The following is a 16,539-nucleotide window of genomic DNA, read 5'->3' as shown; positions in this document are numbered from 1 at the left end:
TCATTTTCGCCTAAGCCGACTGCGTTGGTCTCCGTCCGCCTTAAATGAGAGCAGAAAATAATTCTAGCTGATTGGCCGAAATGAAATGATGAAGTGAATCAATGCTATAGTTCTTAGCCAGTTTTCTGCAATGAATATTTTGGTTTTTGCCAATCTTTTGGTGTAACCCTCTGTTGGTTTAATCAGTTGTGTTTTAGGCGGTGTGGGGTAGGTAACGGTATTTTAATTGGTTTTTAATTCCTACGCTAACTTTTGTTTTTTAGGTTCTGCACATTCACTGGGGTTTTGCGGCCACTGTTTGCACGTGCTAAGTTGCTTTTGCTGCCTCGTCGTAGGTATCGACCTCCTCCCGAGTGTGCATGCCCTTCACGCCTGCCAGCCATCAGCCCGTCAGTCCTGCTATCTGCGCCTTATCGACCCACAAAAAAGCCCTTGGTGGTGGACAGCAGTGCTTCCTTCGTCTTCGTGACGTCATCACTGCTCGCCTTGCCACCTGGACGTATAAAAGGAGCGGACAACTACTGGGCCCTTGGGATTTGCGGCCACTGTTTGCGCGTGCTAAGTTGCTTTTCCTGCTTCGTCGTAGGTAGGGCTTTGTCTTTTTATTTACACCTACTTGTTAGTACTTTGTGGCCGCTGATCCCGTTCTGGTCTGTTTGATGTATACATGCTGTAAAGTCAACCTGTGATATGGGAGTTGACGTAAACACGTACCGCGCATGCATAGGTACATTTCTACCATGTTCTCATCGTCGCAGCGCAATAACTGTTCGAGCAAGTGCAGTCTCCGCGCTTCTTCGCGTACTTTTGTCGAGACCTTCTTATGTGCTTGCATCTGTATGCTTAGCCCTGCTACTTCTTTCTGCTGGAGACATTGAGGCAAATCCTGGACCTAAGGTAGAAGACGTTCTTAACCTGCTGAAAGAATTCATTGAAGAAAACAAGCAATATTTTCAGGCCGCGACACCAACGTTAGAAGAAATTAAGCGCGATGTTTTTGACATCAAATCTCGGATTAGCGCTATTGAACAGAACACGAGTGGTGTATCCGGCATTAATGAAAATGCCTGTTCTGTTCATGGCACGGTTAATGAAATCAAATCTGCAGTGGCAAGCACAAGCAAGAACCTTGGTAACGCAGTTGATGATCTAAATAACAGAATGAGGCGAAACAACCTCTTAGTAAAAGGCATGTCTGAAACAGAAGGTGAAGACTATGAAAACACTGAAAGCAAAATGCTGGACTTCATTTCCACCCACCTAAAGGTTAAACTGGACGCAAACGATATCGAACGAGCCCATCGCATTGGTCAGCGTCACAATGACTACAATCGCCCAATAATCATCAAGTTTCTTAATTTCAAGGTAAAGGAACAAGTACTGCGGAATATGCATTTAACTTAAAAGACGTCAAACATAAAGTGTGGTTAGAAGAAGACTTTTCACCTAAAATCCAACTAAAACGAGAAAAATTGAGGGAGTATGCAAAAACTATTCGTAAAGAAAACGAGAAATTCACACTTCGATTTAATAAGCTTCAATTGCATGGTGTAACTTACAAATATGACCCCACATTGGAACAAGTCGTGAAGGTAAGCGAACAAGATGTACGCAGTCCTAAATGACCAAGAACTCAAAGCAAAGGATCATCTGAAAAGGTTCACGAAATTTCTGTGATTCTTGCTCATTTCCGTAGTATTGTTCCTAAACTTGACACCGTAAAAGGCATGATTTTCACTTGCTGTCCGGATGTCACTCTTGGCACTGAAACATGGCTAACTACTGAAATTTCTAACGGTGAACTATCATTTCCTGACAATATGTGTTTTTCGTAAAGACAGGAAAGAGGGAAGGGGAGGAGGTGTAATTATCGCCTTAAGAAGCGATTATCAGCCATGTCAGGTCGCCTTCGACATGTGCCTTGAGCTGTTGTGGGCCATGTTTCGATTCAAAGGTACCACATATATCATAGGTGCATGCTACCGCCCCGCAAACAGCCGTCCGGATTTCATTGATCTTTTTGGAATAACAGCGCTAAGGACGTGGACGAAGATCAGAAGGACACAAACACAGCGCTCACTGACAACTTATTTGATTTCCAGTTGTCAGTCAACGCTGTGTTTGTGTCCTTCTGATCTTCGTCCTCGTCCTTCGCGCTGTTGTTCCAAAATGTATTACCAACCAGCCGGCACCTCAACGCTTGTTAACTTCATTGACCTGCACGATGCATTAGAATACATTTTTGCCACTTACCCCTAAAGCATTGTTTTATTAAGAGGGGACTTCAATTATCCTGCTATTAACTGGATAAAACCATCCGTCACAGCTGGACCCAATCACCAAGAATGCTCACGCCTACTTTATACAATGGCTGAGTTCCATCTAACCCAGCTGGTTCAAGAGCCTACCCGAGGTAATCATGTTCAAGATTAATTATTTACTAACCTCTCCACTCCTTCTCGCACCTACGTACTCGAAGAAATAAGCGATCATAGGCTCGTTCACAGTTTCATGACCATGCACCTTCCTGTCAAGCAGATTCTACCAAATGTATACTGAACTACCGAATGTGTGACAATGAAAAAATGAACTGCATGCTAAAAGACTGAGCACATTTTCGAAGCCGCTTTTGAGATTCGCACGACGAACGAAAATTGGCTGTTATTTCGGGATAAGCTGAAGGAAATTGAGCATGCCTGCATTCCAAAATTACACATAAAGCAGAGAACTGATGCCCTCTGGTTCACAAAAGATGTTAAGAAGTAACTTAACAAAAAAAGAAGAGTGCACCACAGAGCAAAAGAAATTAACTCCGACGATGCCTGGAAGAAGTACAAAGCCGTATCAGCTATAACTGCAGTCGCTATTAAGGAGGCTAAAAACAACTTTTTCAATTATACATTACCGAGTTTGCTCAGAAGCAACCCTGCTAAATTTTGGCAAGTAATTAAGCCCAAGAATAGCCACGAGATTCCTGTATTGAAAGATTTGGGCGGACTTGTGGGGGCTCTAGAGGCAATGCCTGATTTATTTAACAAGCACTTTACAGAAATCTTTACTACCGAATCAGTGCCTTTTAATTTTCCTCAACCTCTCAGACCATTAGTTCTTCATCCATCAGGACCGGTCGTCATTAACGTAGCTGGTGTTGCCCGTGCTATTGAGCGATTGCCACCTAATTGAAGCCCTGGTCCAGACGGTATCAACACCAAACTTCTAAAACTTGCAACACACGTGTCGGCTACCATATTAACTTTCATATTTCAGCAGTCTTTAGATACCGGATGCATTCCAGATGACTGGAAAACAGCAAACGTCAGCCCAGGTTTTAAATCCAGTGACAGCACATCTCCGGAAAATTATCTCCCCATATCACTAACCTCGATTTGTTGCAAACTACTTGGACATATTCTTTACTCGCACATAATGGCCCATCTAAACGACAACAACTTGCTTATTGACAACCAGCATGGCTTTAGGCAAAAGAAATCTTGTCAAACACAATTATTCGAGCTCTAACAGATCTTCATGAATCGGTACACGAATTAATATATACCGACGATATATTTATAAATTTTTCAAAAGCTTTTGACCGCGTTCCCCATAAAAGATTAATGAAAAAAGTTAATAACCTTCAGCTGCATCGCGACACCACCCGATGGATCGAATAATTCTTAAGAAATCGCTCCCAACGGGTCAAAATTGAAGAGTATTCGTCTAACAGTTCACGCGTCATATCCGGAGTTCCACAGAGATCAGTTTTAGGGCCTCTGCTATTTTTAATTTATAATTATGACATAGCGTTTAATATATCATCTAGCGTACGACTCTTCGCTGATGACTGTGTAATTTCTAGGAAGATAGCTGACCACACTGACACAGTTATCCTACAGACTGACAAGATAAATGAGTGGTGTCACATGTAGCAGATGGAAAAAAAAAAACCAAGCTAATGACTTTTTCCACGCACAATAATACGCCTTCCAAAGTTTACACGATTAATGGCAGTTTAGTTGAAAGAACAGATTGCTTCAAGTACCTTGGTGTTTTTTTTTTTCAGTCCTGATTTAGGCTGAAGCGCCCATATAGATTATATCATGAATAAAGCATTTCGAAAACTGGGACTCATTAAACGTCGTTTACACCTTGCCAACTCCGAGACAAAACTTCACGCGTACACTACTCTCATAAGGTCAGCTCTAGAGTATGCCTCCATAATATGGAATCCAAGTAGTGTGTCTATCATTAACTGTCTTGAGTCTGTCCAAAATAAAGCTGCCAGGTTCATCCTTTCGTCATACTCAACGTATCACAGTGTGATTAATATTAAATATCTCAATATGCCCGACCTTGTCATTCGACGCAAGTTCTCTCGTTTATCGTTCTTTCATTCCTTATATCATGGTGACTGCCCATTTGCAGCTAATCGCATCGCTCCTGCCCATCATATTTCATCCCGGACTGATCATCTCTACAAAGTACAGCCAATATTCGCAAGAACGATAAAATACCAAACTTCACCCTTACTGTTATCTATAGAAAGCTGGAACTCAATACCGAGTGATATAGCTACTGAAACTTCTTTATCACAATTTCAAATAAAACTTTCAGGGCACCTTGGTTGTCTGTAATCACCGTTGTATTGTTTCCACTATTGTCTTCTTTAGCGTTACGTGCTGTTCCTTGCACACCTATGTATACACTAGTAAACGTAGTGCTGTGTACGTCGATCTGTATGTTATCTATAATTCTTAAGTGCATTTTTGTTAATTACAGTGCACCTATGTATACACTAGTGAATGTTGAGCTGTGTACTTCGATCTGTACGTTATGTATAATTCTTAAGTGCATTTTTTGTTAATTAATACGCGTGAAGGATATGTATTGTGCTGTTTTTATGCCGCTCCCCCCCCCCCCCCCCCCCCTATGTAATGCCCACTTGGATTTTTAGGGTATTTAAATAAATAAATAAAAATAAAATTTAATATTATAAATATCTCTGCTAAATTTTAGTGTTTTGTAAATCCAGTCAAGATTAACAGATTTTTCCTAGTCATTTTTGTTTTGCTCGTCACTTAATTGGAGACCGCGCACGCCAATTCCATCATCGTTTTAATAACAGAGTTTATACGCAACCGTTCTTCAGCAAATCCAGTCAGCGATGCTGTGAGCACATGCAGGTTTCTTTGGGACTATGTTTGAAGGGTTATTTGGAGAATTGTAATCCGCCGCTTCACTCACTTTGCTCGCCGCACAACAGCGGAGCAGTAACCCCCAGAGCTGTGTTATCACACACTTGTTCCCGTTTCTGCTAGCGCGTTCTCTGTACTTGTTATCTTTGGCGTCGTGAATGTACGGCGCTCAGAGTGCACCTTTATACTTCTATCTGCGAACCGTCTACAGTGAATGGTCTGGCCAGCGATGAAGCAAGTGGGACGTCGTCTTGTCAGGTTCGCCAAAATTTGAAATTTTTCCGCTGCTCTTAGTAATTCGTGTGAATATTTTTTGCTGTTATTGAGGCCTAATTCTTTGCGTGGTATGCAGTATGAAAAGGTATGCGCGTTTATGAGGGATGTAATCATATATGAGAGCTATTGTATAGCAGAAGAGAAAGAAGACTTGATTGTCTAGTTACCTCTTTTTTCCATCTGCACATTCTGCGGGGAACCGGAATCAGTAAAACATTGTTTTGTTGTTGGTTTGCCGCCGCTTTACGGTGATGTGAAGACGGTATTTGGAGAAGCCGTTGCAAACGCTTAAGCTTAATTTGAGCAGCCAGATCTTATTGTCATTTGAAGATATCATACTTGGGTACAGGCACAGGTCTGTTTAATTGCCGTTCAAAACTTCTTAATGGAGTCTAAACGTTATCGCTGGCTGCCAATCTCACAGTGTCACCTCCTGCGTGCGTTATGATTCCTTCTTTATATTTCGATGTTTCATCGCTTCGTTTCCTTTTCTCTTCTGTAACAATCACTTTATTTTGGCGATGTAGTTATAGATTTCAAAAATTTCCTCTGCACCCCAATTCTTGGTCATCCCCTTGTGTAGCTATGTGCAGTCAGTTGAGAGGACAACAACTACTGCAGCCACTGGAAGAGCAAGGCAGCAGTATGGTTTCGCGAGCTGTTTCTTCTAGGTCAGGGTCGTTTATTAGTTTTGCACAGCACAATAGATTTATTTCTGGACATAGAATTCGGCCCAGGCGACTTTAACGTCTCCCAGCCTCTAAAGACGATGGTCCTCAGCTCAGTGCAAAACGAGGAAGGATGTAGTTTTACCCTCTTGCGTCTCGTATAAAAGCCGAGAAATGACCCACTTCCCTTTGGCGTCCACGAAGAATTCGCTGAAGAAATAACTATGTATTTGTCATGAAAATGTACCGCGGGTAGGAATCTAGCACAATACTGCTTGGTTCTAACTACTGGTAGTAAAAGACCAATACAAAAAAGTAATAAAAGACCAATACGAACCTGCTGTTAAACAAAAGTGTAAAATGAAAAGCGGATTCCAGTGGTGTAAGGACATCAATGAACACCTAAGTTTTGGTCACATGTAGTAATTATACAGAAGTAAACACTGCATGTATTCACAACTCCAGATATAAGACCTTAAAGAACCAAATACATTCTCTCCATTCCATAGCCTGACATCTCAACATCATTCACTGCGCATCTGCCTGACGTAAGATGACTGACCACAGACAAAGGACAGCCCTGAAGGAGGATTTTCACTTCGGTGTGGACTCACGATGGAGTTGGGTGACGGCAGGATTCCTGAGCTGGCTTTTCGCTGTGACGATCATAGCGCCACAGTCACTGGGCGTCCTCTTCTACGGCATCGTACACGGCTTCGGCGTCACCAGGGAAGAAGCAGCGTGGCCTCTCGTACTCAGCGCAAGCCTGGGCGCCCTGACAGGTGAAAGCATGACAGTACATAATCTGGACGCGTCTTTTTACCTACGTATGTCCAGCTGAGGCCATTCATATGTTCAAGCCTTCGATTTAGATGACAGTATAAATAACTAAAAAAAAAAAAAACCCTCTACCTGGCCAGGAAAGAAATTCAGTGTAGAGCAGAAAGAGAGAGAAAAAAAATCGGTTCATGTCATATCAACACTCTCGGAAAATAAAAATGTATCGTAAGTATTTTGTTGACTATTACGCAGATTTGCGGATTAAAGCGTGTCGTTCATTTTCAACGATCGTTGTGTCGGAAAAGACAGTATTTGACATGGCAAAGAATGACTGAAACACCGCAAGGTATGAATAAAAACAAAAACCCCTGCTTCCTTTGCGATAGGGCAGTCTTTATCGCTGATAATATTTTTACGTTGACTTTTCTCGCCTTTGCTACTACAGTACAAACATTTGTTCGTAACTGGCGCCCAACTTTAAACCAGGGATGCATTCACCATATACGTGTTCCTTTTATGTGCCAGCAAATATCTGTTCCTATGCTCGTCCACATGATTGCGTGACATAAAACATGGGAAAAACTCTTAGACTATCCACGAGATTCGTGCGAGACATAGGACTTAGGCTTAGTTTCCTAGGCTCGTTCTGCATGGGTATGTTAACGTTTTTATGAACAAATGCGAAAAGGGCTCGCAATGGCAGAAAATGACCGCCGAGGAGGTGCTAAGTCGGTGCATGATTTTTTTTTTTTTGCCTGTTCTGCCCTAATCTGTCCCTGGCCACTGCGCTCCACTCTTTACCGTCGCCGAATCCTTCCTTCGCCCTCTCCTGACTGACTCTCCTGACTGACTCTCCTGACTCCACTCTCTACCCTCGCCTAATCCCTCCTTCGCCCTTTTTTTACTTTGATTTGACTTTTACTGGCTTCACTAGTTCGGAACAGTGACGCAGCAGTTGAAAGCGGTGGTGTGAGCATAGAGCTCTGGTTTAGAAAGTGCAGATGGAGACGTGACACTGGGGCCCAACAGCAGCTGCCAAAACAATTATGAAAGTGTAGGCTCAGCTAGCCTGGCAGGCAGCCGAAAGTCCACGAATTTTATGTACGCATCTCCAGAATATACTGACAAATGACTTACTTGCAGGAAGAATTAAAACAGATTCTCGTAGCTGAACCATTCCTCAAGCAGCTGAAACGCAGGACAGGAGTACAATAGAGCTCTCGTTGTTCTGAGATCAAAGCAGTGGTCTCTCCTGGAGAGCCAATCTGTTCGATGTATATACTTTCAAAGCACTATTGCAGCCATTGATGTCCCTAGGAGCATAGATTTGTTGCCTGACAAGAACTTTTCTGAAGGCTATCGCCAATGAAAAGTGGTTCGATAATAAACTTAATAATGTTCTTTCTGCAGGTCCTGTCATGGGGTACCTTTGTCACCGTTTCTCGTGCCAAGCCATGCTTCTCGTGTCTACGATGGCCGCCGCAGCTGCCATCTGCGCATGCGGCTTTGCTCAAAACATTCCTCAACTTATATTTTTTTACGGCATTGTCCACGGTAAGGATGAATTGTGCACATATATTACATGGAAAACAATGCTGGAAACATATGTTTCAACTTTAAAATTTCCCCACAGAGTATAATGCTGCGATACTTTATTTGCTCAATCCATTTCCCATGATATGAAAAATTTGTACGTTCCGTTGTAAAAGAAAGGCATGATATTGCCGCGAAACCTTCAAAACTTTATTTGTTGTTTTTTAACACCCGCCGGCATGCGGCCTTATCATTGTGATTCTGGCACGCGTATCAATTCTGTATCCCGTGTTTGTTCATGCTTGTTGTAACGATACGATGCGTTATCATTTTCTTTGTCGCGAAAATGCGCCGAGATCTGTCTCGAAGATTCTGATCACTTGCGTATGTTTCTACAATGTTCCAGGTTGTGCTAGTAGCAGTTTGCGACGTTATCTAGATTGTTCTGAGTAGCCTTTAAATTGAGCGTTGACGAGTGTGACGGGCATTCTTTGTTCGACGATCGACGAGCACGTTTGTTGCTATCGCCGCCACCGAGTTGCTTAGTTCTTTTGCGGGCGCAAGTCAGCCCAATAAAGAGTTTCTTCAGTGCAATCACCGACTCTTCATTTGTGTCCTCTATTCTGGTCACCACCACGTGACAATATGCATACATCTTGCAGCTTTGATGCTAGATGCATAGACTACCTTATAGGATGCTCGACAGCAGTACTAGAGAAAGCGGTCTAGAGTCAGACTACGGCGGCAGGTTTAAGGCGAAGAGAAAGACGCTCGTGCACAGTGCCATGGCAGTGCACGTCAGAGCCCGTGTATCGTCGAAAGTTACGAATCCCTGCTCCACGAAGTCTCCCAGATCTTTAGTCGTTCTGTGGTGTTAAAGCCTGTCGACCAAATGTAATTAAACGACGGATTTAGTACTGATGGCACTAGATATTCAAACAGAAACAGAACTCACTTTTTAAAAGTGTACTGATGCCCAAACAATTTACCTGACGTTGCGGCTGGCAGTTGAGACAGACGGATGTATTAGGGACGCAGCTAAATAAATTATTGAAGCTATATGTAGAAGGGTCCTAGCTGAAATGTAACCAAGGTTTTGCATATACGGTGCCACCCGAACTAGTGAAATTAATTCAGAGTTGTTCAGAGCCTGTTGTAATAACCTGCAGCATTTTTTCGTTCACCAAAGTTAAAAAGTTAATTGGTTAAATACTAATTGGGTCCTGAATATGGCAATAACAATTCTTAGCTTCACTATACAAGATTACACTACGATGCGAAAGCAGTTACAGCCTAGCGCAATTCATATTTCTGATTTCTGGTTTGCAATTCCCTCCCCCCCCCCCCCCCCTCCTCCTCTAAACCGAGTGTTATTATGGCAACAATGAAGCCTAGCATTGCTCTACATGGTTACACTATGACTTTTCATGAGTGACCATGAGTACAATGACCAAATTTAAGGACAACATTGTGGGGAAATGTGCTACTAAAACGCCATTTTAAAGGTATCACAAGAAACGATTAATGCCTTCTGTCTGCCTGTCCTTCTTGCGGATCCTAGTTTGTGTACTTGGACACTCGTGCTCGCCTAATTACTAATCCCTTAATTATTTTCCTAATACTCTACATATAAACTAAACCGTAAAGTGTTAAGTTACAGGATTGCGGAAGGCATCATTCTACATTTGTTAGAAAAAGTTTAACCATGCCGTACGAACGTGGCACTGCCGACTCGAAGTAGAGTGCTGACTGAGAATTCAAGGGTCCAAGAAGGCTAGATTCTGCTCTCAACTTCGGATCTGAAAGGAAAAATCGGAGTTGGCAGCTCCTGTCACACCGGCCATGTCGCGCGGTTACCCTCTGAGGGGGATCTACCGCATTTTTCTTCAGTTGCATCCGACAGAAGTAAAATGTTTATTCGGGCAAACTTTGTTGTAGAATATAAAGACAAGCAAATGTATTGGTCACAGCATATTTTCACTAATTTTTCAACTCGCGAGGTGTTGTCCTATATTTTTGTTTTTATGCCAGTGGTTCTAGGGGGCCAGTTGAATTTCAGACTTTTAACATCTGTATCCTTCAAAAATGCCAGTATTTGGCACTGAAAAAAAAAGCGTTCCATTTGTGTCGCAGGGCTTTAAGTATAGTTAATGTTATGTCTGCAGATAAGTTCACCGTTGTCGTGAAATGAAATGTTTAGTTAAAAAACAAAAGTATCTAACTTCAAGTATTTTTTTCCGCACAATGAACTACGTCAGCTGCGAGCGGGTTAATAATGAATAGTCAGCATTGGTGTCATAGAAAAGGTGCGACAAGCTGAACGGCTGGCCTAATTATGTTTTCCCTGCTATTTTAAGCCTTGTTTTTATTAAGACGTCCTTCCTACAAACAGCGTAATTCTTTAATACTTTCATAATAAGATCCAACTCAATATGCTTAATTCATTTTTTATGGCCAAGGGCTGAGTTGAGAGCCCAATGGATCAGGATGGAATATCACGAAGGGCTACAAGCTTTCGTCAAGTTTTAGATTCAAAGCAACAATTCCGCAATCTGAGAATAAAAACTCTTGCTTTTTTGAGAATGCGGTAATTTTCGTCGTTTACGTGACTTTACTAACTGTCTTTTTGCAGGGCTGGCTCTGACGGCTGCTTCTGTCACAGTCAACGTTTTAGTGTCACAGCATTTTGAGAAACGTCGCACGACCGCCTGCAGCTTAATTTTCTTCATATCTGGACTCACCATGCTTTTCGTCCCAACCATGGCGGAACATTTCCGCGACACGTATGGCATCCGTGGAACTTTCCTACTCTTGGGCGGAATAACGTTCAACGCATGCCCAGCAGTCATCGTACTCCGGAGCCCTGTCTGGATGAAAAACCGGCACACTACGACGACCACGAAAGGCCCCATACCTTCAATTAATGAAGCGGTTATAGACAGCGAGGACCTTTCAAATTCGCCACAGCTCTCAACGACACAAATGGTTGAGGAATGTAAAACACCTTTTCAAAAGGACGAGTCATTGGACCATTTGAAACCGTTGTTTGCCGAAAGCAGTGCGGGTAGCGTGCAAGCAGCGGAGTCCCAGCCATTGACATCAAAGCCTGTGGGATGGAGGGGCCGATTCCACCATATCCTGTCTCGAATTCCGACAGAATTTTGGACGCTACAATTTTTAGTGAACTCCATGAGTTTCGCCTTGGTAACGTTCGGAATGGCAACGTTCCTTATCATTTTAGCCGACGTGGCGAAAGATAGGGGCGTGCCTCCTTCCCGTGCCGTGTTCCTCATGAACGCCTTCGGAGCTGGTGATCTTGTGTTCAGACCTCTCAGCGGCGTAGTCATAGACTCGAAAGTGTTAAGCCTGGAAACCGTCATGTTCCTCGGCTTCCTTCTTCAGGCCATCGGCTATGAGCTGTTTGTGTGGATGACAAGTTTGCCAACAATGGTGGCCTGTTCGGTTCTCATAGGCATCAGCAATGGAGCTCGGTGTTCCCTGCAAGCCCCTGCACTCGTAAAGGACTTCGGCATCGAACCTCTGGCTCTTCTTATGGGAGGATCGAGGTTTCTTTGTGGCGCTCTGCTCATCACGAGACCTTTTTTGTTTGGTAAGAAATTGTTCATAATGGGTTTATTTTCTGTCGTGTTAGAACTTTATTCGTCTTTTATGAATTACGTGTCCAAAGAACTTGCTATCTTTGCGTAAGGTATTGAACTCTCAGGCGCATTTGTTTGGTGACGTTCTTTTTTTTCGCAGGGTTTACCCAACTCCTTTGAAAGCACAGTTTTGCAGCAGGCGACGTGATAAACTTACAGCCGCTTCCCTCTATAACTTACAAACATTTTCTACAGCAGCTGATTCGTAAAACATTTTACACAACGATTACCCTAGACATGAATATACGTAAATAGAGTTTATCCTATGAAATTGCTTCTGGGAGAATAATGCGGACAAGGACATAATGATGTTCTCAACCAGCGTGTTTGTGGGCAGAGAAACGAGTGCTAACTTTTTGATGGGTTCCATATTTACGGCACCCGTATGTGCCCTTTGTGAGGTGAAAAGACAAAATAAGCATCACCCGCATCCTGCAAGAAACACTGCAAATGTTTCTTGGTGCATCCTGCTTCATGGTATTTCTTAAAAAAGTGTTTGTGTGACATATCAATTACCATGTGTGGATTTAATATATGAAATTTTTGATGGGGGAAGACTGTATCCATGAAGAATGCATAGTTACAGACCACTATGCTGGTCACACACCATAATTCATAATTTCCCAGTTCAAAACTGGGAATATGAGCTAAAAGATAATGTCAGATTTTTATGGGCCTCAGAGTCATTTTCAGTCAATCTCACTAGCTAAATGGATTCAGTGAAATATTACAGTTGTGCAAACTTCTGCATTATGATTAAAAGTTCTATATAAAACATTCCAAATAGATGGATCTCGTAGAATCATCTGCTCAAAACAGTTTGATCGGCTATATTCAATCATTTAAGGGCAGCGGTGGCGTAGCGGTAGAACTTCCGCCTCGCATGCAGGAGGACCGGGGCTCAAATCCTGGTGCCGCGCAATTCTCCACCGGATAAAAAAAAAAAAAAAAATCCGCGTGTCGATGGAATTGCATAAACAGGTTTGGGGTGCGACCTGATGCCAGTGAACACCTCCGGCAACGCACTCCCTCACCAGAGCAGGAGTTGGCCACCCTGGTGCAGTAATTGATCGCAACCTCTCATGATTATTTCCATAAAACCCCGGCCCTCAGTCACCAGCGGCTGCGGAACAGCTGACCACGGCGGCGGTCAGACCTGTGACGCAGCAGGGGGTGCTAAGAATTCCTGGCTCCGTTGGACAGGCCGCCATTGGAAACTGACTTTGGCAACGTTTAACGCTAGAACCCTAGCTAGTGAAACTAGTTTAGCAGTGCTTTTAGAGGAACTAGAGGGCATGAAATGGAATGTCATAGGGCTTAGTGAGGTTAGAAGGCCGAATGAGGCATATACTATACTGAAAGATGGGCATGTACTGTGTTATAGAGGTTTACCGGAGAGGGAAGAACTAGGAGTAGGCTTCCTTGTCAATAAGTATATAGCGGGAATGTCATAGGGCTTAGTGAGGTTAGAAGGCCGAATGAGGCATATACTATACTGAAAGATGGGCATGTACTGTGTTATAGAGGTTTACCGGAGAGGGAAGAACTAGGAGTAGGCTTCCTTGTCAATAAGTATATAGCGGGCAATATAGATGGATTCTATACTATTAATGAGAGGGCGGCAGGCATCGTAATTAGGTTTAATAAGCGGTATGAACTGAAGGTTGTACAGGCCTATGCACCTACATGTAGTTATGATGACCAGGCAGTTGAAAGCTTCTACAAAGATGTAGAATCGGCAATGCGAAAAGTAAAGGCGAAGTATACTGTACTAATGGGCGACTTCAATGCCAAGGTAGGGAAAAAGCAGGCAGGAGACCAGGCAGTAGGTGAATATTGCATTGGCGCTAATAGCCAGAGGGGAGTTACTAGTTGAGTTTGCAGATCGCAATAACTTAAGAATCATGAATACCTTCTTCAGCAAACGGAAGAACCGGAAATGGACATGGAAAAGTCCTAACGGGGAGACTAAAAATGAAATTGACTTCCTCCTGTGTTCAAACCCACCAATATGCAAGATGTAGAAGTAAGCGGGAAAGTGCGATGCAGTGACCACAGGATGGTGAGGTCCCGAATTAGCTTAAATCTGAGGAAGGAATGCAACAGATTAGTGAGAAAGAAACCCATCAACGAATTAGCGGTGAGGGGGAGGGCAGAAGAGTTCAAGATCTCACTACAGAATAGATATTCAGCTCTAACCGAGGATGGCGACATTACCCTAGAAGCAATGAACAATAATTTCAGAGATATCATTACTGAGTGCGCTGTACAAGTAGGCGGTAGGATACCGGTAAGCTGTCTAAGGAGACGAAAGATTTGATTAAGAAACGCCAGAGTATAAAAGCTTCCAATCCAACAGACCAGATAGAACTGGCCGCGATATCAAAGCTAATCAATAAGCGCAAGGTGGCCGATATAAGGAAGTATAACATGGAGAAAATTGAGCATGCTGTAAACAACGGGGGAAGCCTCAGAGCGGTAAGGAAGAAATTGGGCATACCTCAGGAGAATACCTCAGTAATCTGCGATTTGCTGATGACATTGCCTTGCTAAGTAACTCGGGGGATGAACTGCAAATAATAATTGATGACCTAGACAGAAAAAGTAGAAAGGTAGGCTTAAAAATCAATATGCAGAAGACTAAGGTAATGTTCAACAGCCTCGGGAAGGAGCAACAGTTTACGTTAGGTAGCGAAGCACTGGAAGTAATAGGCGAATATGTCTACTTGGGACAGGTAGTAACCGCACATCCGGACCATGAAAAGGAAATAACAAGAAGAGTAAGATTGGGATGAAGCGCATTTGGCAAGCACTGGCAGATGATGACTAGCAGCTTACCGGTATCGCTTAAGAGGAAAGTACATTTCAGTTGCATCTTACCTGTACTCATCTATGGGGCTGAAACATGGAGGCTAACCAAAAGGGTTCTACTTAAGTTGAGAACAACCCAGAGGGCTATGGAACGAAAAATGGTAGGGGTAAGGTTAAGAGATAGGAAGCGTGCAGAGTGGGTCAGAGAAATAACTCAAGTTACTGACATTCTAGTGGAAATTAAGAAGAAATGGGCATGGGCAGGACATGTAGTGCGAAGAGAGGATAATCGGTGGTCGCTTAGGGTAACAAACTGGATTCCAAGGGAAGGAAAGCGTAGCAGGAGGCGGCAGAAAGTTAGGTGGGCGGATGAGGTTGAGAAGTTCGCAGGGGTCAAGTGGATGCAGCTAGCACAGAACCGTGTTAATTGGAGAAATATGGGGGAGGCCTTCGCCCTGCAGTGGGTAGGTATAGTCAGGCATGATGATGATGATGTTTACGGCTGTGGGCTTCCGCGGTGAGGATATGAAGACGCCGCGTTTTTTCTTGCGTCAGCTTCGAAAGAGCCCTTTCCTGTGTTTCACTTGCTACGCAGTTGGGACCCGCTCAGAAACCTTATTAAAGCCTCGTTCGTCTGCGTTTACTAAGGAATACATACGATCATAACTCCTAACATAGCTCACGAAGACTAATTTATGTTCTTTACAATTTACAGGATACTGCCGAGACCACCTTGGATCCTACGATTTGCTTCTTCACATGGTGTCCGCTGCAAACATAGCGTTTTTTGTTGTATGGGTAGTAAAGCATTTTGCCGCCCGACGAAGCCATCTATAAGTATGTACAGCCTCGTCCACTTCTAGCTATAACACGGTCACTGCTTTCAAAGCGTCACTGCGTCCGACTCGGCCAAGCAATATAGCTTAATGGCAGGCCATGTGAAGCAACACGCCCGGGTCCTTCTGTGCTCGCATCGCTTTGCATCGATATATGCCTACGTCGGGCGCAATGTTGCTTTGAAAGCAGTGACCGTGTTATAGCTAGAAGTGGACGACCCTGTACATATATGTGACAAAAACCTTGGCCGGGGCTAGTCGGTGGATCAGATCAGTCAAATGGCTTTATAAGGAAGCAAGCAAGTCACATAAGGGGAGGAAAGCACATGAATGTTGGGAAGTCGAGCAGCGCGATTCTCTTCAGTATTTTGTACAAACGCAGTGGCTTACCTTATTTGGCAATTAGAAAAATTTTGCCCGAGCTTTATTCAAATCTCCGAGTCCTTTGCGTTATGGCTTGATAACGTGTGTTAATAAAATTGCCGTTCAAAATGTTTGTCATTTCATAATTGAAAGTACAGAAGAAAAGTTTTGCCGGAGAAAATTGCGAATATTTTGCTCGAAATCGAATTGCGCATATCTGAGCGTGGTTTTCATACAGGCGTCGTTTCGACGATGGAAAGAAAAGGTGAAACCAGGTTCGAACCTGTCCCCGGAAAGTCATGAGCGATATTCGTTGCAGTAATTTTTTGCTTAAGAGAGAACTTTCTAAGAAATCTAAAACCGGTTTCGTTTCATGTGCGATTCTATGTAGAAATAAAATGGAGAGGTGTGGTCCACATTG

At 43.2% G+C, this 16,539-nt stretch overlaps 1 protein-coding gene across 1 annotated transcript; it reads left to right on the top strand.

Moving 5' to 3' along the window:
• The first annotated feature begins 5,310 nt into the window (after positions 1-5,310).
• LOC146175688 (monocarboxylate transporter 3-like) lies at positions 5,311-16,477 on the top strand. The gene is made up of 5 exons (XM_084580843.1): positions 5,311-5,450; positions 6,646-6,918; positions 8,327-8,470; positions 11,082-12,059; positions 15,635-16,477. The coding sequence occupies exons 2-5, from the start codon at positions 6,690-6,692 to the stop codon at positions 15,754-15,756; spliced, it is 1,473 nt and encodes a 490-aa protein (XP_084436969.1). The 5' UTR covers positions 5,311-5,450; positions 6,646-6,689; the 3' UTR covers positions 15,757-16,477.
• Positions 16,478-16,539: the final 62 nt, after the last annotated feature.

Source organism: Amblyomma maculatum, chromosome 10 (assembly GCF_055883805.1).
Source record: "Amblyomma maculatum isolate TAMU_Amacu chromosome 10, ASM5588380v1, whole genome shotgun sequence".
In the NCBI taxonomy this organism is placed as follows: Eukaryota; Metazoa; Arthropoda; class Arachnida; order Ixodida; family Ixodidae; genus Amblyomma; species Amblyomma maculatum.
This window is presented reverse-complemented; position numbering and strand designations above follow the sequence as displayed.